The following is a 25884-nucleotide window of genomic DNA, read 5'->3' on the forward strand; positions in this document are numbered from 1 at the left end:
TGCCGAAATAGCTCATTTGCTTCATCTTTTACTTCTGGGTTGAGCGTCACGTAATAGTGTTAGCACCCACTTTTTTTCTCCGATGCCTGGCCAGCTCACAAGACACAAGACCGTGGTTTGGCAGGTCTTAGAGCCACAAAGTTGGACTTTGTTTTTAAACATACAGGAATTATCGTGTAAAAATAACAGACTCACTTACTGTCTTTTATACAAGGGAACCTTATGATTTATGATTACCTTATTATTACCTTATTATTTTTTTTTACTGAAAATGATGTTCACTACAAAAGAAGTGTCCTTTGTGTGATAAAATAAAATGTTTTCTAATAAAATGTAAGGTCAAATGATCCTAGTATGTTTTAGTGTCATATTTTGATGAATAACAGGATAATATTGTGAATCGCAATTATTTTGGCGTGAAATTTAATCGTGATATGAAATTCCAGATCCTCCCATACCTGCCTACTGCTTTGTCAAGTTTGTACACAGATGAACTAATTCAAAAAGAATTGAAATGGATTACAAATGAACAAACAGGCAAGGAAATCCAAGGGTAAGTAATCAGGTATGATTTTTCCCACTGATGCTACTGTTGGCTAGCTGGGAAACAAACCCAGGTTGCTTTAACGTTAACTAGCTACATCATGCACATTATCGCTCGTTCCTCGCTATTTCAGACAGATTTTGGTCTTTTACTCAACAGGGTTTTGCCAGCCTGGTCAAAGGTGAACACCTTTGTATTTTTGATTAAAAAAATTCCAAAACATGTTTATACACCAAAGCTAGGGAACCTGGGCTCAGCAAACCACCTCACTGATAAACATGGGGGACCCAGAATAAATGTGGTCGGGAACATTGATGGCGGTGACAATCAGTGGGAAAGTGGGGACAGAGAATTGTCCCATCAGTGGCTTCCCCTCCTGTGGGGTACTGGGGGGGGGAGTTCTGTTCAGGTGGTGATTTCTCATACATCCCAGCATAGCTCTGCCTGGATTCAGCATGAGAAGAGGCCTAATCAGCTAAAATAACTGAAAATACCTGTAGGGGATGTCCAGGGCTTTTCACTGAATGGAGCTTGTTCAGGTGTCATCACATGGCCTAAATCCAAACTTGGGTCATGTGATGAGGAGGTGGTGAGAGAGGCAAAAGACAGGTGTTAATGCAGCTGGTGTCAACATGGCTCCTATCCAGGGTACTCATTGTTCCAGTGATGTACTGTTTCCCAATGGTGTCACACATAATGTCACACTCCAGTGTCCCTCTCAGGGGGTGTACAGCCTTTAGGGTGTACCAGCAGAGATCTTCAGATGTTGGATTGGATGGATCAGTAATGTTTCTGGGGGGCATATCCTTGGAGGGTCACACAGACCTCCATGTGCTAATCAACGGTACCCTGACTGCTGAAGAAATCCTCAGAGCCATTGTCAGACCTTACTCTGGTGCAGTGGGCCCTGGACAATGCCCGTCCTCATGAGGCCAGAGTGTGGAGGCAGCTCCTGGATGACGAAGGCGTTGACGCCATTGACTGGCCCTCATGTTCCCCAGACCTGGATCCAATTGAGAACCTCTGGGACGTCATTTATCGGTGCATTGGACGCCACTAAGTAGCACCACAGACTGTACAGGAGCTCACTGATCCAGGTCTACCCACCGTCTCATCAGGAGCCCAGACGGTGTCTGGAGTGCATACAGGCAGGTGGAGGCCATACACACTACTGAGTCACATTATGAGTTGCCATGATGAAATATATGCAAGTTGGATCAGCCTGTGATTTCAATTTTTTACTTTGATTTTCGGTGTGATTTAGAATCCAGCCCTCAGTATCGAGAACTGATGTGTGATTTAAGTGTTCCCTTAATTTTTTGAGCAGTGTGTATGATGAGAAGGAAGGAAGGAAACCCCCAAGTCGTCTGATATTACTAAGATTTAATACCAATGGTAGGCCTGAAAGGTGAGTCATGATAGCTTGAACAATTCGTTAGTAATCTAACATAATTAAATGACAAACTTGGATACATTTAGCTATCTAACGCTATCTAACGCTAACAACACGAAGCCGAAACATGAAATGTACATTTCCGTTGTTAGCTAACGTCATCATACCAGTGTGGAATTGTTAAATTACCGTCACATTTATTGTTACAAATAAACCTCTTTGTTTTCTGACCTGCTTTGCTACTGCATTCATTCAAACTCAGCACTTCCTGTAGCCAGCTCGTTGTCCCCTTCTGCTAACCCAAACTATGCCCAAATAGTTTTGGTGCAAAAGCCTAACCAAACAGTGACTGGAAAAAGATGATACTAATAATAATATAAGAATTAGAAGAATTCAATAAAGTCTAAAAAAAAAAAAAAAAAAAAAAGCTTTGTTTGTATGCAAGTCTTGTATTACACAGTGTTTGTGTTTGTAACATGCAATGTGGTTCTCCAGAGTACCAGCAGCATCCCACTCTGGTAAACAGGCTGCCAACCTCGAGATGAGGCCTCCCATGCTGGTGCTGGTATTGGAAACTTTTCAAAACAAATAAGAAATTGCAAGACAATTAGATTTCATTTCGTCAAAATCATTTTGTGATTTTTTAAAAAATTTAACATATGCAATAAAACGCATAGCATGGAAAAAGTATTGCAAAATGACCTCAGAATGGCTAAAAACTGCTTAGAATGTATTTCTTTTGATTCAGTGATAAAGTACAATAGTACCACGGAGTATTTACGATATTTGGAAGAAGTCAGTGAAAGCAGCACGGCTGCCTCTGGACCCCAGTGTTGCTGGCAGGGAGCAGCAGCACATCCTCAGCTACAAGTGGGTGACACCTGGCAGGCTCTTTATCTGTCTGTGCTACAGTTCTAAAATGAGGACTACCGGCTGCGCGGCTTTTAGTATCGGGGAACTGTTTTAAGCTCGTAGAGACCACCGGGCTGCTTCGGTAACACCGACGTCCAGCTAACCGCTAACTGGCCGCCGCAGTTGAGAGACTGCTGCTACCGTCCTGGTGGCGGATAAAGGCTGGCTGCACTTCTGACGTTAACGCCGGATACTTTACAAGGTAATGTCAGTTCCGTATTTTCATGTGTCTGGGCGCCCACCAGATCCACAGCAAAACATTTTTTTTCCTGTTTTTCAAATAACGTTTTTGCTGTAATAATTAAGCGCTCGACCCGTGGTGTGTGTTGTGTTAGGCCCCAAGGTATGCCTCGGTCCTCAGTTGGGCTGTGCATCCGCCTAATCGTCACTTCGAGCCCGTTACGCCAAGGCTACGCAGCAGCTACACTAGGATTAGACAACGTTAGTATGTAGGTACAGGAAATTATCGGCAATGTAGCGCATTCTGTTGAAGTCCTGTCGACTGGATATGCAATGTGCATCGGTTTTCACTTTATTGAAGACAAATAAATAAATAAGCCTGTTGATTAAAAGTTGGCATTGTGTGGTTACGTTTGCAGATGTGTGTGACAGCTACGTAGCTAGCTGTGCTGTGCCCATCACCAACATCTACACCTGCCCCCATGAGACAGCACGAGTGTCAGGCTGTATGGGGGGGGGGATCCAAGTCATTAGTAGGGTGAGCTGTGAATGTAGGTTACAGCAAGATTTGTGTGTAAAGCCAGTTAATTTGGAGCAAGACTCCATGTGACGAAGTGGTGTTAGTTTGTGATCATATCAGAACCACACCAGGCGGGCTCACACGTTAGATGCATCTCCCCCCACCCCAGCGTGCTTGGAGCTGGGATAACATCACCACAACCGCCATCTCCATCCAGCTGTCCTCTCTTTGTCACACTGGTCTCCACTGTGTCTCTCCACCAGGGCCAGATCACAGACATGCACCCACCATCTCGACAGGACTACGTATCTCTAGACTTTGCCGGACATGGAAGTGGAAGCTACAATAACAGTAAGCAGTGGAGGAGGCAGTCCTGTTGGAGGGTAAGTCAGTCACGCCTCACATCAACGGCTTGGCAAGATATTTCTAGTTCCACTCTTGTGTTCACTCGGCCCTGGTTTCTCACCCGGTCCTTTTTACAAGGACCCTGCTCTCGCCGACATATTTGTGGAAAAAGATAATGAGTGTTGTTTTTGTTTTTTTTAGGCTTTGATTCCAAGTTCAAGTTTGTGTATTTGTCATTCAATCTTTTTAAAAAGATAGCTGAAATGAATTGTTCATGATCCACACAGCTGAGCACAAATGTGTAGTCAAATGTTCCTTGCTGCAAATCTGTAAGCTGTTCTAACCTACATACTTTACTACTCAATGATATTATATGATTGTATTAAAATTATTGTAATTTTTTATATTTACAATAAGATTTTGATATTTCATATTTTGCTATTGATCATTTATACCGTTGCTGTTACTGTTTATGAGACAGAAAGGTTGTATGAATAACATTGTGTTCCATAATAATCCAGTCCCAGTATACAGTGTGGGGGCAGCACAGCATAGTATAAAAGCAGGCGTCATTCTCCATCTTCTTCTTTTCTGTGTGCATGCAGAAATGGAAACAACTGTCCAGGCTGCAGCGGAGCCTCATCCTCTTCATCCTCGTCCTCTTGTTTATTTGTGGAATTGCTTCCTATCCCGCTCTTACCGAACACCTCAGAGGTAAGGCTGTTATACAGTGAACATCTCCTGTGATTTGCCATGAGTCTGAGCCACAGGGATGCTGTCAGAGGCTCCAAAGAGCTGGAGCTGTTGAATGCCAACAGAATATTGAGTATTTCATTTTTGCTTCTAACGTGTGATCCTCAGGCCAACTTGCCACCCTTAAACTATGTCACTGTACCACTGTAATACTTAAATACTAAAACTATTTCTGTGTATGTTGAGGCCTTTCAGATGGAGAGCAGGAAACAGACAGTAACAGCGTCCTGAAACCAGTGGTCCCACATGTGTTGCCTGAGCCTGTCAAAGCGGGCCGACCACCGCTACCAGAACAAACCTCCCAGGTTTCTATAACTCTGCTTCTGTTCTTTTGAGTAGCTCAGAGTTTCTAAAGTGGTTGGAGCACTTAAAATTTTTGTCAGTGTTACTTTTGATAGACAGACTGTGATTCAGTATCTTATCAGGGGACTGTGGTGTAATTGCAGAGCCCAAAATTTCAGGCGTGCAGTAGTGGAAACAGTTTTTGTAGGTATTAGATTTGGTGTTAAAATAACCTATACAACATGTTGTTTTTGAAATGGCATGCACAACATGTAGGGAACCTTTTTTCATTGTCAATATGTGACAACTAAACAATTACAGTGAACAGATTTAAATATAATCATCATGCATTTATACTTTTCAGTCTCCTAAGATGATGACTATATCACACAAACAGCAAAAGCCCAAAAATCCAAAGCTCCCCACTTAGGTCTGTAGATAATTTTAGTCTCTAATGGAATCGAAATGAATGGCACCTGATAGTTATTTTCAGCCAAACTACCACTATAAATGGATTGTCTAACAATAGGAAGGTGCAGATCAGATCACTTGTGGGGGAAAGATTTGGATCTAAAATTGTACTTGTTCCACTTTTGAAGTAACACATCTGCAGTGGGCTGAAAAGCTCAGTATTCTCACTAGTGGAGGTACAGTCCATGTTGAAAGATGCACTGCAAATCTTACCATATGGCCATTAATGCAAAATCATTTCATCCACTTTTAAAAAGCAAATTATCTCACTCAATTCTAGTGGTATCACTCCATGCAGATAGTTTTGGTTTTATGTGTCCAGGCTTTGAGATTTGTCTCTCAGATTTCTGCCCCACCTCAGTACAATGAAGATGAACGGAATTATGTTTGTGGTTCTCACAGCTTTGAAAAATTGTTACACAAAATTGAACACACATTACACATTTTTTCTTTTGAGAGTAATCGTTACCTCTTACCTTGGACAATCCACAGAAATATCATGATTTGTAAGTATTGAAAATAAGGGTTAGGGTTAGGGTCTTATTAGTAGATGCCGTAAAGGGCAGACAAGGCTGCCATGCAGTGGGGAGCTATGATGGCAGGTCTTGTAGCTTTTTAAGTAGTTTTTTTTCCTCAGATATTTTTATTGAATTTTTCCACAAATATATGGTACAGATACAAAGTGTTTGGAAGTTTGTCAAAAACATAGTCAACTCAAAGAAAGAAAGATAATCCTGTCCATGCACAGTAGGGAGAGAGTAAAATGAAATAGGGTGACAAAGTAAAGAAATAAATATATGTATAAATTATGAACCCACACATTGGCCAAAAGGAGGCATCAAGGAGAGGACCGGTTTGTACGCTTGGTATTGCCGACGTAATGACAAGGAGCAAAGTGTGAGCGTGGGATCCAAACTCTAGCTAGTTTGAAGGTTATGGAAGTATTTTTTAAGTAGTTTTAAAAGTCACTATGTTGTACACTTAATGGAAGGATATTCCTAAAGTGGGAAGGTCTTACTGTGAGGCTTGTCTTGCCAAAAGATGCAGTGTCTCCTTTTATTCTTGATCTGGTGAATCTATAATGAATGGGGGAGGTGCTAATCCATCAAGAATATTTGAATATTGAGTATTGTGAAATTTGATAAGATTTTCCTAGCAAATGAGACCATATGTGTAAAATATATTATGTGATGTTAGCTTTTAGGTTTATAGTCAAGGACCTTAAGAGCTTGATTGGATAGATTATGCAGGTTTTATTATTTATCAGTGGTAGGAGACCAAGTGGTTAATGGTTATATTTGAGAAGCTCGTAGTATGAAACAGGAACGTAGCAGCTGCTGGTGTCAGGTATTTTCGAATAAATCTAAAATTGTATAGGTGTATTATAATGTCTCTTCTTGTGCTACTTCAATAGACGCCAGTGAACCAACCGGAAACAAGTGGTGGCGGTGTTATTTTGAGGTTTCTCCTACGCCACACCTGACAAGTGACGGCATAACATTAGTTTGATCTCGCAAATGTATTCACAGCACAGTTAGTCATAGTAGTGATTCATCCTCAAACCACAGTTGTCACAGGGTTTCACTGATAATGTATCCTTTTGAAGTACACATATAGTTTAAATTAAGATGCAATATCAGCAGATTAGGAATGTGTGTTTACATTTACTTCTAATACAGATCAGTCTGCTTGTCTTTTTGAATGACCTGCTCACATGAAGTGATTGGAATGATCTAAAGTGCTTTTTTGTTTATGTTACAATTTGCCACAGAGGAAATTATCCAATAAGAGAGGACCGCCTGTTCTTCAGAACCGCCTTCAGAAGAAAGGAAACGCTTCAGACACAGCGGTTGGGGACAAAGCAGCTGACAGCAAGATTGTAGGGGAGGAGGACGGAGTGATCAGGTGAGACCTGGAGCGCGAGCACGACTTAAGTTAGTGTTTATTATATATGTATTATTTAGCTCTTAAACCTCTGGTGACTTTCAGCTGGCGTGGGGCAGTAATCGATACGAACCAGGCCACGGAAGGCACCAAGGATGAGGAAAATAAGGAAGGTTCACCTGCCAACCCAAAAGCCAAATCCTCTAAAGAATCAGGTACTTTCTGTTTTAATAAGCACTCTGTGTTTATTGTAAATGAGTTGCTTTCTTTGAACACTTTGAACACTCTGCAGTATAGTTTTCAGGAGGCTCGACTTTGTTTGAGTGTCTGTGGAATGGAATGTGTGATCTGTGTGACTTAAATAAGTGAAACATTTCAGTCACTTGGTAGACTTGGATGGGATAATAAATGGGCATCTTGTCTGCACTGTGTTCCAGAAGGTAGCTGGCTGGAGGCGGTGCGGGAAGCTTTCAGACATGCATGGAAGGGTTATAAAGACTTTGCTTGGGGCCATGATGAGCTCAGGCCCCTCTCCAAGGCCTACAGCGAGTGGTTTGGCCTGGGGTTGACGCTTATCGATGCTCTGGATACCATGTGGATCCTGGGGCTTAAAGAAGGTAGACTGACCTTTGTGCCGGCCAACTTTGAACCTCCTGGTGAGGCCATTGTTGTGTTTAGAAGTTGGGAGCTCGCAGATGACGACGACAGTGGTCAGAGCCAGTGTCACAGCAAAAAATTGTATCTGAATGTATGAAAATCAAGTTTCTCCACATGAGAGCTAAATACACTAATCCTGTGCCATGTTCTCTCCTCTTCATAGCTCAGTTCAGCCAGAAGTAGCAGTAGTATTGTAATTCATTACTGAAATGAGGGTTGTGACAACAATTGAGACAGCACATTCAGATTACATTGCTTCATTTAAAAATGATTCCATGAGTATTCTTAAACGTTTGTAATGATGTATTGCAGAATTTGAAGAAGCAAAGGCGTGGGTGGCCTCAGAGCTGACATTCAACAAGAACGTAGATGTCAACCTGTTTGAAAGCACCATCCGTATCCTAGGAGGCCTGCTCAGTACCTACCATCTGACCGGAGACACCCTGTTCTTAGACAAAGCTGTGAGTCAACACACAGGCACTCATTTCAAAACCTGAAGTTGACCTGGACTTGTTGGAAGGGATATTTTCTCCATTGGTCTTTCACTCATCTCATTACCATTGCCAGAATCTTTGACAACCAAATACTGTATTCTCCTGTCGTGATTTCAAGGCATGACAGCATATTTTCCTCCAAATTGAACTGTAGAGCAAACGGTGTAACTTATAGGGTGGAGGGTACTCAAGGTACTGGTCTGATTTGTGTGTATGAAGTCCGTCAGAAGCCCCAAGATCCTCAAGTTACCATATTTATGACAAAGAAACAGAAAAGCTTCCTGTTTGATAAGCTGGAACATGGAGCTTATTTTGACTGTTTGTCCTTAAAAAAATGAATCCTTTGTCTGTGACTAATAGATGAACTGAGGGATGGTTTCAGCTGTAGAAATGTTACATAGAGTGCCTTTGCAGTAAAAGCCCAGGAATGCCGAACCAATATCACTTTAATCCAACAACATTCACATGAGTAAACTTTCCATCTAATCAGAAATGCTGACATCTGTGGTTGAAACGGGCTGTAAACCCCACATCCAAGCATTCATCCATCAGCAGCACTACTGAAGGTGTCTGATGGCCTGCATGTAATCTGCAGTCTCCCTCTGCAGAAAGACATCGGCTCCAGGCTGATGCCAGCCTTCAACACCCCGTCCAAGATCCCCTATTCTGATGTGAACATTGGGAAAGGCACAGCCCACCCCCCTCGCTGGACCTCAGACAGCACTGTGGCCGAGGTTACAAGCATCCAGCTGGAGTTCAGGGAGCTCAGCCGCCTCACCCAGGAACCAGAGTACCAGGTAACTGCCAAAGAGATACAACTACACTTTCAATTTGATATTGCTAACACAACTTGATATCATAATGTTTTTCAAAAATGACTGTTCTGTGCTTCACTGCAACAGCACTGACAGATCCCACTTTTCATCTGCAAATGCTGTTATAAAACTGGTATGCAGTGTGAAATTGTAGCTCCTGGAGATTATTTCTAAAATTATCCAAATAATTATTTCAGCACAACTGAGTCTGATGAATTACAGCTAAAGCTGACGATGCCCCAACAAGCCAAGGCTGGCCAAGTCTAACAAGCTGAGAGTCTGAAATAGTCAGTTTTTAGGGGATTAATGCTTTTAATATAAGTAATAAAGTAACTGCAAAGCTCTATGTTCTCAATGTGTGAACTCCATATCAGTTATCACGTCAGTAATTAGTTAATTAACAGTCTAAAGCACATACAGTTTATGTTTATCTGTTAAAATACTAAGCGCACGGTGAGGAGAGGCTTCTACCGTGAGAACGCTGGAATGTCCGACTGTCCCAGAACGCCCCTCGTCGGAGCTCCAGTGGAGCTCCGTCTTACAGAGATTCACACACCTCTGAAAATGCAGGTTTAACTGAAATTGGTCCATGTCACAGCCATAAAGTGCAGACCAGTGGACATAAGAGAGTCTCCTGAACACGTAGATGTAATCTAAGGTCTCTAGCTTGTGAAATGAGCGCTTGCTCGCAGGAAAGACAAGTTTTTCTCTCTCCCTCCCTTGTCGTTTTAACATGGCAGTCAATTAGGCGTTCGGTCGGCACTCCCGGTGCTCCGAGGCTCGTACAACGCGCTGCGTGCGTTCCTGTGTGTTCTGAGCCACATTACTGCGTCTGCAAGGACTTAACCTACATGTTGAGTTATAAATTGTGAATGTGGGTGAAACGTTTCGGCCAAACCAGCGAGTTAAAGACAAAAGTTTCATGTGATTTTTCCGCTCCCCCACACTCTAGCAATGACGTCACTGCTCTAGCACGAAATGGAAATTCCGACGATTCTCCCCATTCACCTCCATGGACTCATAACGCACCACGAGCAAAAATGAAATATTGAATATTATGGAAACTATGAATGCTATGAATGAGAAAAGTCATTCCGCTTGATTCCCGATTGAGCTGCACGTTTTGCAGTTTGAATGACGTTGATACCTTGAACGGTGTGGGAGGAGAAGCGAGCCAAAAAATGTCAGTAGAAGAACATATAGTGTGAATGCTCTGAACACAATTGGAGAACTTCTTCTGTACACTGGGTTTGTTAGCTTCTTTGAGTTCGATCTTGTAGGCATTGATAATTATTGGTTTTGATGTCAGCTGCTGCTTTCGTTGCCTTGCAGCAGTCATTGTCATCTCTCTCATCGGACTGTGGCTAGCTGTCAACTATAGGCTAATCATTTCGTGGGTCACAAGAGATGGGCCACATTCAAACTCTCAAAGTCTTATTAACATGATGCCTGATGTGCCTTAGCCCACAGAGCCACGAGGATTCCCCTTAAAAGAAGGTTTTGAGGATACATGAAAAAAAATACACAGATTCTGTTAGCACAAGATGTTTTAACTAACTGTATAGTCTTGGTCACTGGAACACTCAAACCCAGCATTCCTGTTGTTACAGATGATGAGCTACCAACAATTTGTACCCACATCATGTGTAATACACACCCATTCTCTGGTGGCTGCTTCTCACCTTCTAGTGGAGCTTCACCTTAAGGGCATAATATGCACAGGGTTTCACTCTCTATACCTCCAATCACATCCCCACCCATGCAGGCACACTCACCAATGGGGAGAAGGTGTGTGAAACATCAAGGACATAATCCCTCACTAGTTTCCCACTCACAAACACTGTTTTTGGTTGTTGAGGCATACACACTCAGGAGCTGCTGACACCAGTTGTTTTTGCCTGTTGCCAGCCTTTCTTCTCATTCGGCTTGTCCCTTTTCCGGAAATTTAGCAAGGTTTGCAAAAAAAATAATGCTGGGATAGCTTACATTTGTGTTAATTCTTGCAGGTACAAGATTAAACAGAAGTGTCAGTGTGGAAGTGGATTGTTTTGTGTTGATTGTGAACACACAATGAAATATTTCAGAGCCTGAGATGTTCTTTTACTGTTGATTTAAGGTGATTGAGGAAACTCCCAATGTGTATGAAATTCTTTATTGGAAGACAGTTTATTAAATCTATTGGCAGGGTAGTGTGTGTTTGACATTTAGAATTTGTTTCTTGTAATTTAGGATCAGGTTACTTTGAGTCAGCAAATACATGTCACAAAAAAATCCCTGCAGTGTAACTCATCTGACCTCTGACCTCGGTTTTCCAGGCGGCTGTGGCAGAGGTCATGAAACAGGTCCACAAACTAGATGGCAAGCTGGATGGTCTTGTGCCCATGTTCATCAACACGAACAATGGACAGTTCACCCACCAAGGCATCTACACACTGGGAGCCCGAGCAGACAGCTACTATGAATACTTGCTGAAGCAGTGGATCCAGGGAGGCAAGAAGGAGAACCAGTGAGTTGGACTTAAGATACTCTGTATTCACATACACCTGAGTGAACAGCACCATGTGAAATATGAAATATACCAGTGCTTTTTAACAATCAGCCCAGTAAATCAACTACAAACATTATACGTCCAAGATATATTCTTCTACTGTATAGCGTAGACTCTTCTGGCTGCTTCTTGCTGAAAACTAGATATTTCTTCGGTGAGTGCCGTGGTTAGTGACAGTGTGGACTCGATGCTAGCTAGCATGCAAGTGGAGTTGTCATTTTTCCTCCCATCACTTCATTTTAGTTTAATGGTTATGAAAGTCCACTTGCAGAGACTTGGCAAAACGCTTTTGAAACGCTCCCGGTGAGTTTTACAACCACACTAAAGACGGACCACAGCCAGAACATGACGCAGACGTCCTCGTGGGTTTTCGGGGTAGGGCGGTGATTCTAGTTATCCTGAAAAACAACACAAGCACTGAGTTTCATGTACCGTAATCAGTATAGACAGAGGAAACGTTTAGAAATGATCCATCTATGGCTGAAACTACTGATTATCTGATTGTTTTCAGTATCAAGTCATTTGTTGATTATGTTCTCTTGATTCTACTCTTAATCAATTGTTTTGTTTATTAAATGGCAGACAATAAAAAAAAGCTCACTACAGTTTCTCAATGTCTAAGGTAACCTTTTCAAAAATCTTTTTTGCTTTGACCTGGTAACACTCCAGAACTTAAGGACGTTTAGTTTATTATTACATAAGAAAGAAGTTAATAAAATAAGTAAAGAATCCTTTATTTAAAATCATTTTATGTCAGTTAACTGATCAGCTGAATGTTACAGTTCTAGGCGTATCCTTACCCATATTGACTTAAAATGGACAAATACAGGCTGTAGATGAAAACACTTTAATGTCAGCCAGTCAAATGTAGAGATAAAAATGCTTATGCTGTTCTGTCAGCTCTGGCAGCATTTGGCTACGTTGGCTGTGTCACTGAGACTGATGACAGATGAACAAATTGGATCAACAATCCCCTCCAGACACTTGGCACTGCTTGAAAGCGAAGGCTTTTATTAAGCAGCTTTGAATGTCTAAATTATTTGTTGGAAGTGTGTTTTTGCGTCACTTCTGGGTTTTGGCCTACATTAGTTAGCATGTTTGTTGGATTCCAAGGGGAATAGATTTGATGTCCAAGCTTCAGACACTGATTTAATCATTACTTGAACAAATCGCAGACTGCATGCCTGTTCTGGCAGAAAATATTAAAATCTGGGTATGTATGTGTATGTATATTACATGGGAAACTGTCATCCTCATTGATGACATTCAATGCATTCAATTCCCTGTGTCTGTCTGTGTCTGTGTCTGTCTGTGTGTGTGTGTGTGTGTGTAGGCTCTTGGAGGACTATCTGCAGGCAATAGAGGGTGTAAAGAAGAACCTGTTGCAGAAGTCTTCACCTAATGGCCTCACCTTTGTTGGAGAGCTCTCACATGGACAGTTCAGCCCAAAAATGGTCAGTAATATTCAAAACAACCCTCAAGGCACTGCTCATAGTCTGCACTCTATCAATCATAGCTGTGGACTGAGATCACCCCATCAAAAGCTCATTGATTTGAACGTTCCCTCCTGCCCAGTATCGGTTAGTTGGTTTTGACAGTCAACTGATAAATTCATTAAATGTGTGGTGTCATAAGGTTGTAATTATGTCTTGGCAAAAGTGACCAAAAAGGCAAAGCCAAACTACTGTGATGTTCCGTGAGGGAGGGTGGGGCCAAGTGATTTCCTTCCCTTGGAAACAAACTGATAGACAGCGAAGCCTACAAACTACATTAAAACCTCACTTCACCATTCAGTATTAAATCCATCCCAACCGCATCACCACATGAGCACAGATAACCACCCTGCAGTCAAACAAATCACCAAAGCAAACACTCACTCACTCACTCACTCACTCACTCACTCACTCACTCACTCACTCACTCACTCACTCACTCAGACAACGGACAAAAATCAGTGAAACCACTGAGCGGTCCCAAGCATAAAGACTTGTTGGACACCAGGAAAGTTGAACATAGACACACTCAGTTTTGACACCTGTCCCATTCCTCTATTTTATCTTCACTTGATCATTCCCCTTCTCCCAATACAGTCACCCCACAGTGTGATTTCCCTGTGGGTGCTGTGTGCCCTGTGAGTGAGAGAGAAGCTATCATTCTATTGCCCACTTCATGAGAGGATGAAGCTCCCTCTCCTCTATCTCTTTGTAGAGTTTGTATTCTGGATTGCCCTCATCTGTCCACCCACCATCTCTGGATTGAGGTATAAACGAGCAAACTCTTACTGATGAGTGAATGTTGCTAGTTTTTGTTTTCAGGACCACGCAGGCATGTGTATTTGGAAGTATCTGTTAACACAGCTGTCTCGTCACTCTATTCTTATGTACACTGTATTTCTCCAGGACCATCTAGTGTGTTTCCTGCCGGGCACTCTGGCCCTCGGTGCTCACAATGGTCTGCCAGCTGATCACATGGATCTGGCCCAACAGCTGATGGAAACCTGCTATCAGATGTACGTCCAGATGGAGACAGGCCTCAGTCCAGAGATCGTCCACTTCAACATGCATGAGGGCAGCACCCGAGACATTGACGTAAAGGTAGGGAGAGACGGCGCTGCTGGGGTGTGAGCAGAGTGTCCGCTCTTAACTGTGCAGTAGTATCATTTCAAAACTTTTCGTCATTGTTTTTATTGTCATTGACCACACATAGACCCTAAATGTCTTAGAATGTCATGGAAAATATAATCAATCCTGCCAAGGAAAAGGAAGAGCATTCTAAATGAAGCCGCTGTTTAAACTGGAATGTGGCACATGGTTTACTGTGGATGTTCCCGTTGTGTTCTCTGTGATAGCTTGCAGACAGACACAACCTGCTGCGACCAGAGACGGTGGAGAGTCTTTTCTACCTCTACAGGTTCACCAAGGACCATAAGTACCAGGACTGGGGCTATGAGATACTCCAAAACTTTAACAAGTACACCAAGGTTAGTACGATGAGGAATGCTGACACTGATCTGTCTGCATCAGATGAAGTAAGGATCAATGTCGTATCAAAATGTCTTTTATATATCCTCCATGTGGTGTATGCTGACTGTGGCGGTGTAATATGGCTTAAAGAAAGTAAGGAGAGAATTCAATGAATGATGGTGCGAATGGCATCACTGTGAACTATAATGCATTCTGCTGCTGGTACAAATATTTGTATTTTTCAGTGTGGATTTAAGCCACCTGTCAAGTGTCTTTCAAGTTGAGGTGTTTTTCTTTAGTTGATGTCTCGTGCCTTGATTCCACTCCCATGGCTGCATTGCGTTCCGGCTGCAACATGGTTTTGCTCCATCCTCTGCTTGGCTTCATACCCCACCGGTTTCAGATGCGGGGCTTTTTTCTTGCCTGATTTTGTTCACTTCCTCAGATTTAGTTGATTTGGCCCTTGTTTCATTACTTGGACACTTCTGAAACGTGCTGCGGCCCTTCTGGATGAATTATTAGTATTATCCATAGAACAGTGTAACAGCCGGAATGTTACTCAGCTGTGCCTGGTGGAGGAAAAGTGTATGAAAGCTTGTTTTTGTCTGTAGGACTGGAAGCTACAGTGGCACATCATTATGTTGTTTAAGTTTAAAAGTCTACTCAACTTTTTCAGTGTCCATATGGATGATATATAAAGACATTTTTAGTGTACCTGTCAGCTCTTTGCTGAGTTTGTGTCCTTCAAAGCTTAATATCTATTTGAGGACTAAGAATAGTTCCGCTGATGTCAACCTGAACCCAGGGGTTGTGATGGAATTATTCTTCATTAGCGTTCCTATGTAGAATCTTGCAATATGGTGGACAGGAAAGGAAATTCAACTCAATAGCAGCCGAAACTCATTAAATCACCGGAGAGAAGAACTTGAAGAACTTGTCAACACTGATAGTCATCTCAAATGTCCCACAACTCACACATATTTTTCCTTCTTGCCCTTAAATAAACTACACAGTCACTGTGACTGTGCTCATTTACATCCTCAGCCTTAGTAAACACTACATTTTTGTAACCCTGTTTGTACCATTAGGGTTTGGCTTAGTAAATAACTGCTTTTATGCTGTAAAGTCTAGTGATGGAAGTGTTTGAATGTGGACAAATCCCTGTGTGTGTGTGCGTGTGTGTTTTCCCTCAGATTTCCTCCGGTGGCTACACTTCCATAAATAACGTGCGTGACCCGGACTACCCGAGCCCCCGAGACAAGATGGAGAGCTTCTTCCTGGGAGAGACCCTGAAATATCTGTACCTGCTCTTCTCAGATGACCCCAACCTCATCAGCCTGGACCAGTATGTCTTCAACACAGAAGCTCACCCCCTGCCTATATGGCCTGACACAAGCGACGCACACACACAGGATGCAGGCGGCAGATAAAAGTGCACATATAAACATAACGGAACATCTCAGGGTTGATCTAATACCAAGGTAATTCCTTCATCTTCTGTCTCAGTGGCTGAATGTTGTCGAAAAACAACAACCCAGAACACAGATGAAAAAAAGCCTCCTTTTTACTGATTGAATCAATTGTTTATGTGCTCACAGCCATGGAAAATTGCTAATGGCTAAGCCTTCCTTATTTATGTGACTGGTGGTTTTGTTGCGTGGACGTCTGGTTTTGAGAAGCGGAGGAAGGTTTCTGCCCTCCTGACCACCAGTGAGCATTAAAGAAAAAAAACCTGATTGTGACTTGAATCGAAGATGTCTTAATCTCATGTTAAGCGGATGAGGAGCGGCGGGTTGGACTCATGCAGGTGTTTTGAAGATAATACTGATGTTTTCAGTTTAAAGCTGCTTTATTGCTGTTATTTGTAACAAAAATGACAATTTTTATGTCACAACAAAATCTTGCGGTCTTTTTTTACCCTTACATTGTCGTCTTATGACCGTGGAACAGTTTCTAAAAGAGCATTTAAACCATTATGGGACATAGCCTGCATCTGTCCTGGCGGTCTGACCCCAGGGCTGGGAGTGACAGCAGGGTGGTTGCTTTTGTAGCAAAAGTGACAGCAGCCACTGGCTGTCTGAACTGAAACCAGCCCCTCCCTGCTGCACCTGCAACCCCAGCACTCTGCTGCCATGTTTGGAAAACGTGGGGGTGACTCTCACAGGGATTCCTCATCACACTGTATATAGGATAGTCAAGTGCCCTGGCTAAAGCTAATCAGATGCCCTCCCTCCTCTGCTTGACAACAGGAAATAGAGGTTTCCTGACAGAGCGTGAGCACGCCCTCACTCTGTGTATCTGCTGTCTAATGCTGCGTTCATGTCATACAATAAATGTGACTTTACTACACTTTAGGTAAAGGAAAAAAGCTTTTCCTGGAAGGTGTTCACACTGAAGTATGATTCATGGAGGATGTTGAACAGACGATTCATTTCCTCTGGGGTTGGATGATATTCACAAATATCAGTTTGTTATTTTTCCTGTTCTACTGTTGATCAGTCCTGGAAGCAGCATTCAGATCCTCTCTTTACCTTCAAGTAGAGAAGCTTAATGAGCTTAGTGTATTAAATGTGGAAGTACTCATGGCTCCATATGAAGGAGGATATGCCACCCCCATTTTTTTTTTTTTTTTTTTTGCAAACAGGTAACCTAAAGTTGCCCCCAATGGCCCATGAGTAATCTGTAATGTAAATGATGAACTGTTCATTACAAGGTTTAAACCCTGTAGAATATCCCTGATAAGACGTACTTTATAGAGCAACAGCCACCGTTCCCATGCTGTAGCTGGTAGAGGTGTTGTTCAGTTTTTGTATCAACACATCATATTTTTATATTTGTCAATTAGAATCTGATTACAGTGTGTTTAATCTGCAAAGTAACCCATGATGGTAGATTTAATGAAGAGAGAAGTACAATAACTCCCCCTGAAGTAAAGTGAAGGTGGCATGAAATTAAAATATTCTAAGTATATAAGTGAAATAGTTTCCTTTGATACATGTACTTTAGACTTTCTACCACTGCCATTTATACTGAGGATTATACTGAGATTTTCCAGAAAATGTACTATTCTCATGATAAATGTCTATGTGTTGTTCATGAGAGCAACACGGTGGCAACCAGACATGTGCTTTAAAAGACGTGACCGGTCTGGTAACATGCTCCTCATGTTGGCCGCAGTGTGAACATCCCCCAAGGAAACTTCAGGAGTGGTGAATGATGTGTTGCTGATGAACTCTTACAGTCCAACACAAAGCTGAAGTCACTTGGAAACACAGCATCAAACTTTATTGCTGCTCCTTCTGTTTATCCCCACATGACGTGAATGTAGCATCAGTCTTTACTTGGCTCTGATTCCGATTGTTGCCAGGCAGCACATTTACTTCTGAACTGTGAAACTTTTTGTTCTATGAGGACATCACTGGGTTCTTAACATTTCTTTCTGCTGATCAGTTTCTGTTTTCCGTCTTCAGTTGTAGACTTCTTTAGTGTAGTTACATTTTGTTTTTCTTTCAAGTGAGCGAAATGAATTGTGAGATCTTAAACGTAAATGTAGCATAATATATTGATTTGTAGTGTATATTTAAAGGTGTCATTGGAGCTACCCTAATGCAGCCAGCTCTCCCTGTGCTTCAGAGCAGCTCGCATTCATTCCTGTAAATATCATTAGTCTACATCATAGTTCTACTTGTAGTTATTGATTTCAAGGACTTTGTATTGAGACCAAACTCATCTTGTATACTCTGTGTATTTTGTCCTTTGTGTTGTCTCACATGTGCCTTTAATATTGCTTCAGACAACATTCAAAAGACAACTGTTAACTGTCTGTTTAATGTCCATTTCTATCCATTCAAGCTGTTTGTACACGTGCATATGTTGCTGATCTACTGCAGTGTGTGAACATTGTGATTATTACTGCTGATTTACTGTTTTTACAGATGAACAATGAAATAAGGATTTCTATACTTCCAGCAGTCCCTCAAAGCAATCATTAGCTTTACATAATGCTAATCTCTACGCGTGTGTGTGTTTAAATCCTGCCTGCAGGAGTTGTGTGATCCCTCCCCGGACGTATTTCAGTACAATTCCTGAGCCAAAGATGTGCTGAAACTGTAACCAGCCATGGTGTCTGATTTAGTTTGGGGTCTAATGATGAAAAGCCATTTCTGCAAAGCCACCTCTTTCAGGAAAAACGAACAAAGCCGATATTTTCAGTGCTTTTGATAACAATTTCACCAGTATAGATTTTGAAGACTGATGCTAATATTTTAAGAATCAAGTCATTGATGACTGATTCAGCTCATTTACAGTGGAACCACCAACACTCAAATCTCATGTAGACCATATAAAGGGGGGCTCTGTACTGCATTCGATTCTTCCCTGGGCTTTGGACGTTTGTTACAACATACACTGCCATTTTTTAATCACATTTTGGGTAAAATGATCTTTGGTTTTAGAATACGACCCATTTGATTGTGATTTCCCTCCCGTGTCAACCAGACCGTTTCACCGTGTTCGTCCATGACAGTACATTTGCAGATACTGTTCTTTTTACACATCCGCTATGGTTGTAGACCCACATGTTCACTTTGTTAGAGTTACTGTAAATATAAGATGGCTGCAAAACCTCTGTAGGCTGCTCCATCAGAGAACGACTGGGGTCATCCTGCATTTCCAGAATTACAGTGGTCGGGTTACGTTGGTTCAATGTCTTCTTCTTTTTTTTTTTTTTTTTTTATTTCAGATTCAGATTTCTCCAATACACAAAAATGTGTTGATGTGACCCGGTGCATCGGAAACACTGGGCTGGCTTTAATTAAAAAGAAAAAAAGTAGAAAAATTAAAGCGTTTTTACTGAACAGAAACAGAACATTGGTGTCAATCATTGACTCGTGAAACAAAGCGGATCTAATCATGGAGGTACTTCTGGTTTACATGTTACAGGATGAAAACACAGAGCACAGCAGCGTCAGTGGAGCCACTGGGTCCCTTTCATTTCATGCTGTCACACTCAGAAATCAAACAAATTCATGACACATCCTGACACATTACACGGTCTAGACCCGCTCAATGCAGTAACAGTAGTGTGCAGAGTGGAACTAGGACACACGGGTGGACTCACTCATTCTGTACAACGTTGTGGTAAACCTGAATTCTGCTACAGTGGCTTTAGTGGTTTGTACGGTGACTGTCTTAACCTCGTCCTCTCCATCTTCACCCACTGTGCGATGAGGTCTGCTTCCGTCTTCCTGGCACTGATTACTGATGCTGGGTCAGCATCGTTAGATCCTCTGAATGAAACGGCATCAGAGAAAGATCAGGTTAGGGTTTAGGTTTTAGGTTTAGAGACAAGTCAGCGGTGCCCAGCAGCTCGACGTACCTCAGATCCAGATGATGGGCTCCTCCAGAGATGTTGACAGCTATTAGTGACGAGCTCAAGGACTTACGCACCTGAAAAGCAGAAAACTGACTCACTCAGATTGAAAGCAGTGGCTTCGCACTTTACTGAAACGTCCTCAATTTAATCTCTCACCCCTCCATTTGCCCAGGGGTCCAGATCTCCGTTGGAGAAAATGATGTTGCTGGCTGTGGAGAGGGCTGAACAAAGAGACGCATCCAATGAATCACATTCTGTTCTTTTTCATTTCTAAATTACACCTCTAGATGTTCCAGGACAGCCTGGTGTGTCTAGTATTAGTATTCGGCGCTCACCGTCACCCCAGAACTGGATTTTCAACCAGTTGGGTCGTGGAACCACGGCCCAGCGTTTGGAGCAGTAAAGCTCCCGGTCCCTCTGGGTGAAAGCCATGGGAGGAAACATGTCCGTCACGTTGTTGCTCTCAAAGCACAGATTAACCTCCGTGCACGCCTGCAGCCAGAGCAGACGCAGGGGAAGAAACAGCAGCGTAGATACATGAGATACTTCTTTGGTCATTGTGAGATTCTGTTAAATGTATTCTTTTTAAATATGTTGACGTGATATCTAAACCATTCACATATCAAAAAGCAGAGCGCACTGTCCTTTTCATTCTACTGGACTGTGTAAAATGTGACCAGCGTTACCCTCCCATTATAAATATCTGTAGATTCATCTCATCCAACACATCATCTAGTCAAAATGAAACTATCCCCATACTGAAGTTACATACTTTTTGCATTATGATCAATGTAATGTGTAAATTGGACACATCCAGTACATGTCTACCGGCGTTTGTACCGCTATGAACTGGAACAGCTGACAGATACCAACCTAAAACGATCACACGCTGACATTTTGATCAGATTACATACAAATCCTGTGTGCTGTGCTGTGTGCTGCTGGTGTTTTGAGTACCTGGTAGTCCCAGGCCAGGCTGTCAGAGCCCAGTCCGCAGCCAGTGGGATCAGCACACTCCACATACAGACTGTACAGGTCAAAACAGGACAGCAGCCCGGTAGCGTTGTACACGATCCCTGCAGGAGAGAACTGTGTGACATCAACCACTGACAGGAGCCAAACACCAGCAGAGGTTATTGAAAGTTTCTTGATATGAAGGTTTGTTATGCGTCTCTCAGCTGGACTGGAGATCAGGTAGATACAGTCACTTCCATTATGAGCTGAATTCTTTGTAGGGTCAGAGATTCTTTCTCTTTAAGTACTTAGTGATCTCAAGGGAGCAAACAGACACACACACACACACACACCTGTGGCTGTGAGGCTGCTGACACCAAAACAGAACATGCTTAGTGGTTGGTCGTGGTGATTCTGTACTAAAAGAACCAGCACTTGTACCTGTATGTGGTGTTAACTAGGGAACATGAAGCTGACCACTGCCTTCTGGTGTCTGTTGACATGAAATACATCTGCTCACTAACGGCCAACCAACATTTTGTTAGCAGTTTCTTCAGGAGACTGCTCACAAAACGGTGTTCATTTCCTTTACCTGCTGTGTTCCTCAGGTTAGCGAGCAGGTCGGGTCCACTCAGCATGGTTTCACAGCCCACCTGACAGAGAGAGCCATGTTACACATCACTGTACTGCAGCCAGTGTCACGGACGTGGAACAGACCTCGTTGATGTGATAGATATTTGTTTTGTTTCCATGTATTTCATTCTTTCTGATCTTATACTTTACCTACTCCGCATTCTTGTTGTCAGTCATATATCTGATTTCCATTTTGTCTCTTTAACTGTAGAACTGTTTTAAAATGAATAATGGATAATACCATAACTAGAGTGATATTTACATTTTTCATAATTCAAATTCAGCTGGCACACAGACTCACATGCTACAGCATTAAATCCAGCTTAGATCTGTCCTAAACATACATAATATAAAAGGAAGGAAACGATACCGATATATCTGCAATGATTTCATCAATATGAACAGATGCAGCTGATCTGCAGCCTGTAGGAAGTCCACAGCTGCTGTTCAAAGTGCTGCTTTTGTTTGCATACTGTGCAGCTGGGGGAAGGCTGAATGTAGAAAGTACATACTGGAGAAGTTTCTGTTCTCTTTTCAGAATAGTTTCAGTGTATTTAAGGTTGGTCGCTCATGGGTGGCATTTTAAACTTGACTTCGAGGTGTGTGTGCACTCTCCCACGGACGTTGTGTACCTTGACAGGGTTGGCAGGCATGTTGCCCATGAAGTGAGTGTTGTAAGGGTAATCCAGCATGGCCATCAGAGTGAAGCTGTTCCTCAGCAGGCCGTTCAGCTGGTGGACGTCCTGAGCAGACGACGGACGTTTACACAGGGAGAACTCCGACTGGATGCGACTGTAATCTGGGAACATCAACAGTAGTGGCATCACATTCTTCACTCTGAGTAACTGCATCTCCATGACTTAAACAGAGCAACACCTCCAACGTCAGCTGACGTTCTTGACATTAAACTGCAATCGCTGAAACATTTCTCACGTTGAATTAAAACAAATCCAAGTCTCTCTGCTGCCCTGGCAACACCACCTAGTCCGATAATTCTTTTCGTTCGTTCTTATTTGTTTGGATAAAACTGAGGCCATCTTCTCTTCAGACAGAACATCATCACGCAGGTTTACCTTGGAGTTCAGCTAATTCTCTCAGCTGATAGAAAGCTCCCCTCACAGCATCTCTGCATCTGGGGGAAATACTCTCAAAATCCTGTTAAAGACAAACAAAGGTCGTTATCCAACCTGCACAAACGTGTGAAGATTCACTCATGATTTGCTAATTGTCCGCAAGCGTTTCCAAAACAGCTGCACTTACAGCTGTAACATCTCGGAAAAACTGCCTGGAGTCTCCCATGCCGGCGGTGGACAGTATGGGGGCGCTGGCAGCCAGAGCTCCAGCCACGATGTTTGGATACTTGAGTCTCATATAGACCGACAGCATTCCTCCATAACTGCAGGATGAGATGAGACAGCCGGACAGGGAACACTCCCAAGATCAGCAAACAAGTGGAGAGTTTTATTTTAGATGAAATCTGGTGTCATGTCTGTCTTCACATAAACTGAGGAGCTGCCACCTGTAATCCTACATCTGAAAGGAAAGATAATCCTTTCACTGGACCATTCAATACTTCATCAGAGTGGAAGCACTAAGTACAACAGGCTCAGATCGCCTTTTGAAACCCGACACTAAAACTCTTAGTAGATCTGGAAGATCTGTCATCTGATCTGAAGTCAGCCTGGGTGTTTGAATGATTATAGTGGATTGACATTTTCAGAATAGCTGCAGTTTCATGTTTGGCTTGAAAACATTCTTCAGCAGGCTCGATTGGATTCAGCTCCAAAGATTCAGTGGGAAAGTGACGTCTTTTGGCTTATGTGCAACATTTGACACCAAAATAGTGGGATAGATTTGACACTAAAATCAACTCTAGTTATTGTAGAACTTATGAAGGGATTGTTTATTTTAAATATATTTACAAAAACTTGAAGTGAACAATCGGTGTCGGGCGAATCGCTTATAAAAGAAATAAAACTTTCGGAGGAGCGAAACAAGCCACAAGGGTAGACGACAGCATGCGAGCGAGGGTCGAGCGGATCCTACCTGCCACCAAACACGACGACAGGAGAGTCTGTGGCCGTCAGCTGCTGTTTCAGCTCGCTGATCATGACGGCGTAGTCGGCGAGGGCCTGCTCCACTGTCAGCAGGCCGATCTGAGGGATGCTGAAGGAGTCTTTTCCAAATGGCAAAGATTTGCCATAGTACCTCTGCAGAGAGGGAGGACAAAGGTGTTCAAGCTCGAGAAGACGTTCGAAACAAGTGCAGGCAGTGTCAGTGCTACAGTGAAGGACGTCATGCACCTATACGGAGGAAGTCGTCTGTGTCATGTGACCCTGTCAGGGCACTAAAACTATTTCCTGGCTTCTGACCTGCATATTTTATTGATGTCTCTGAAACCACCAGTACTGTTAAGTGTTTAACAATGACTAGCTGACCCGTGTTGGTACTGGTAAAAACCTGCTGAACAAAAAGGCTGCATTTAAAGAACACGTCTGTCAGCACAGCCAAACAAAGCCACGTGCAGACCCAAACCAACAATGAATGAAGGGTTGAAGTGTATGACAGCCTGATAATCTTCTTCCTCTGGGCCATAGCGCCCCACAGAGCCCCATGCTTGTCCAATAACACCTCAGTGACCCACACTGCTGCACCAGGTGACACTTTTGTGATTCATTTTGATTCAATCCCACATACACCACCTATTTTCTTTTCATTATACATGTCATTTTGCAGCATCAAATGCTAGCTATACACCTGTGTGAGAATAATAAAAGCCATGAAGTGTTAAATATATAAAAATTCTAATCTAACACAGAATTATCTGTTAATTTTCACAGTTATACCAGCTGACTAGACTTCATAATGGTGCTTGGTTTTCTTGTTCAAGCATATATATATATATGCGTGTGTGTGTGTGGAGGGTTGTGGACTGTGAAAATCAGCTGATAGTACGAGTCATCCGCTTCCCTATTGTCCTTTAACATGTGATCTGCAAACTTTACTCTGTCATTACTGCTTGATCAACAAGTCAGAGATGAGAATATTATCTTGGCCACGCTGTCTCAAGATTTGCACCAGTTCTGTCTTACGTGTTCGGCAAATATGACCAAGGCTCTCTGCTCAGCAGCCAGCTCTGTGATGAAGCCAGAGTTGAGGGCAAACTCCCAGATGTCTCCCTCGTTGCCAGTGTAGAAGAAAATAGGACCATGGCCTTTCTCCCAGTGCTCGTCTAGAAAGAGATGCCAAACAGAAGACACTGAGTCGTTTGCTCAAACATTCCTCACATTCAGAATGGGATCTGGTGTTCACCTGTGATCAGGTACCGCTGGCTGAACGTCCCATTGCCCATGCTGTTAAAGTTGAAGTGGTCCACAGTCTGACTGAAGTACTTCTCAGTAAAATGGGGTTCTGTCTGAAATCCATGATGTTTTCTTGGCTATGAAACGAACAGAATGCACATGAATGTTACACATGTGCTTCTTGAAATTCTCACTAGAAGTTCAGGGGATGTTACAAACGTGACGTCAAACCAAACTCTATTCAAGAAACTAGAATATTTCGCTGTCTTGTTATTGGAGAACCATGGATACAATAATAGCATGTAACTTATAACCACTGGTTAAAACTGAACCCATCCTTCGATTCGGCTCACAGTAACTCTAATTACATTACTAATTCATAAACTTTCACATGTAGTTGTTGCTCGGTGGTCACCTGCAGAGGAATGGGCGGAAGTTTAAGTCATCGTCCATGAGAGCAATTAAGGACGTTTAAGTGGAGTTTCCTCCATAAAGGAACTGAGGTTTCAGAAGAAGAACACTGAAGTATAAACGAAATCGTTACCTGAAAAGAAATGTGCGACAGGCCGTGCAGCACCTCGACACAAAGCAGGGATACCGCTAAAGAAACTAGTCCCTGATTCATGTTCTGCTGCTCAGTGAATCCTCTGCTGAACCAGTGTGGTCACGCTCCACCGCGCATGCGCGAATCTCACGTGTCACATGACTTCTGTTATGATCTACGCTGCGTTTAAGTGCGTCTCGTGAGATCCACGATTTCCTTATAGTGTGCCGAGCACTTCAGGTGATGGAACAGACAGAGGACAGTATCGAAAGAGCATTGATTGTAAATAAATAAGTAAATATAACTAAAGGTGGAA

The 25884-nt window shown here is 42.6% G+C and overlaps 2 protein-coding genes across 2 annotated transcripts; one reads left to right on the plus strand and one right to left on the minus strand.

Annotated features, from left to right (window-relative positions):
* The first annotated feature begins 2848 nt into the window (after positions 1-2848).
* On the plus strand, positions 2849-17104 carry man1b1b (mannosidase, alpha, class 1B, member 1b). Its single transcript, XM_070833862.1, has 14 exons — positions 2849-3051; positions 3813-3932; positions 4500-4608; positions 4843-4952; positions 7172-7305; positions 7390-7499; positions 7722-7901; positions 8254-8402; positions 9044-9232; positions 11566-11756; positions 13132-13252; positions 14198-14392; positions 14647-14778; positions 15955-17104. The coding sequence occupies exons 2-14, from the start codon at positions 3828-3830 to the stop codon at positions 16189-16191; spliced, it is 1962 nt and encodes a 653-aa protein (XP_070689963.1). The 5' UTR covers positions 2849-3051; positions 3813-3827; the 3' UTR covers positions 16192-17104.
* A 2358-nt stretch (positions 17105-19462) lies between these two features.
* dpp7 (dipeptidyl-peptidase 7) lies at positions 19463-25668 on the minus strand. Its single transcript, XM_070833749.1, has 13 exons — positions 25569-25668; positions 25035-25161; positions 24815-24954; positions 23769-23932; positions 22983-23118; positions 22796-22877; positions 22355-22521; positions 21682-21742; positions 21093-21211; positions 20471-20627; positions 20292-20356; positions 20139-20209; positions 19463-20049 (listed from the first exon to the last, which is right to left on the minus strand). Exons 1-13 carry the CDS (start codon positions 25647-25649, stop codon positions 19917-19919), a joined length of 1503 nt encoding a protein of 500 aa, XP_070689850.1. The 5' UTR covers positions 25650-25668; the 3' UTR covers positions 19463-19916.
* Between the last annotated feature and the right edge of the window lie 216 nt (positions 25669-25884).

This window comes from Pempheris klunzingeri, chromosome 7 (assembly GCF_042242105.1).
Source record: "Pempheris klunzingeri isolate RE-2024b chromosome 7, fPemKlu1.hap1, whole genome shotgun sequence".
In the NCBI taxonomy this organism is placed as follows: Eukaryota; Metazoa; Chordata; class Actinopteri; order Acropomatiformes; family Pempheridae; genus Pempheris; species Pempheris klunzingeri.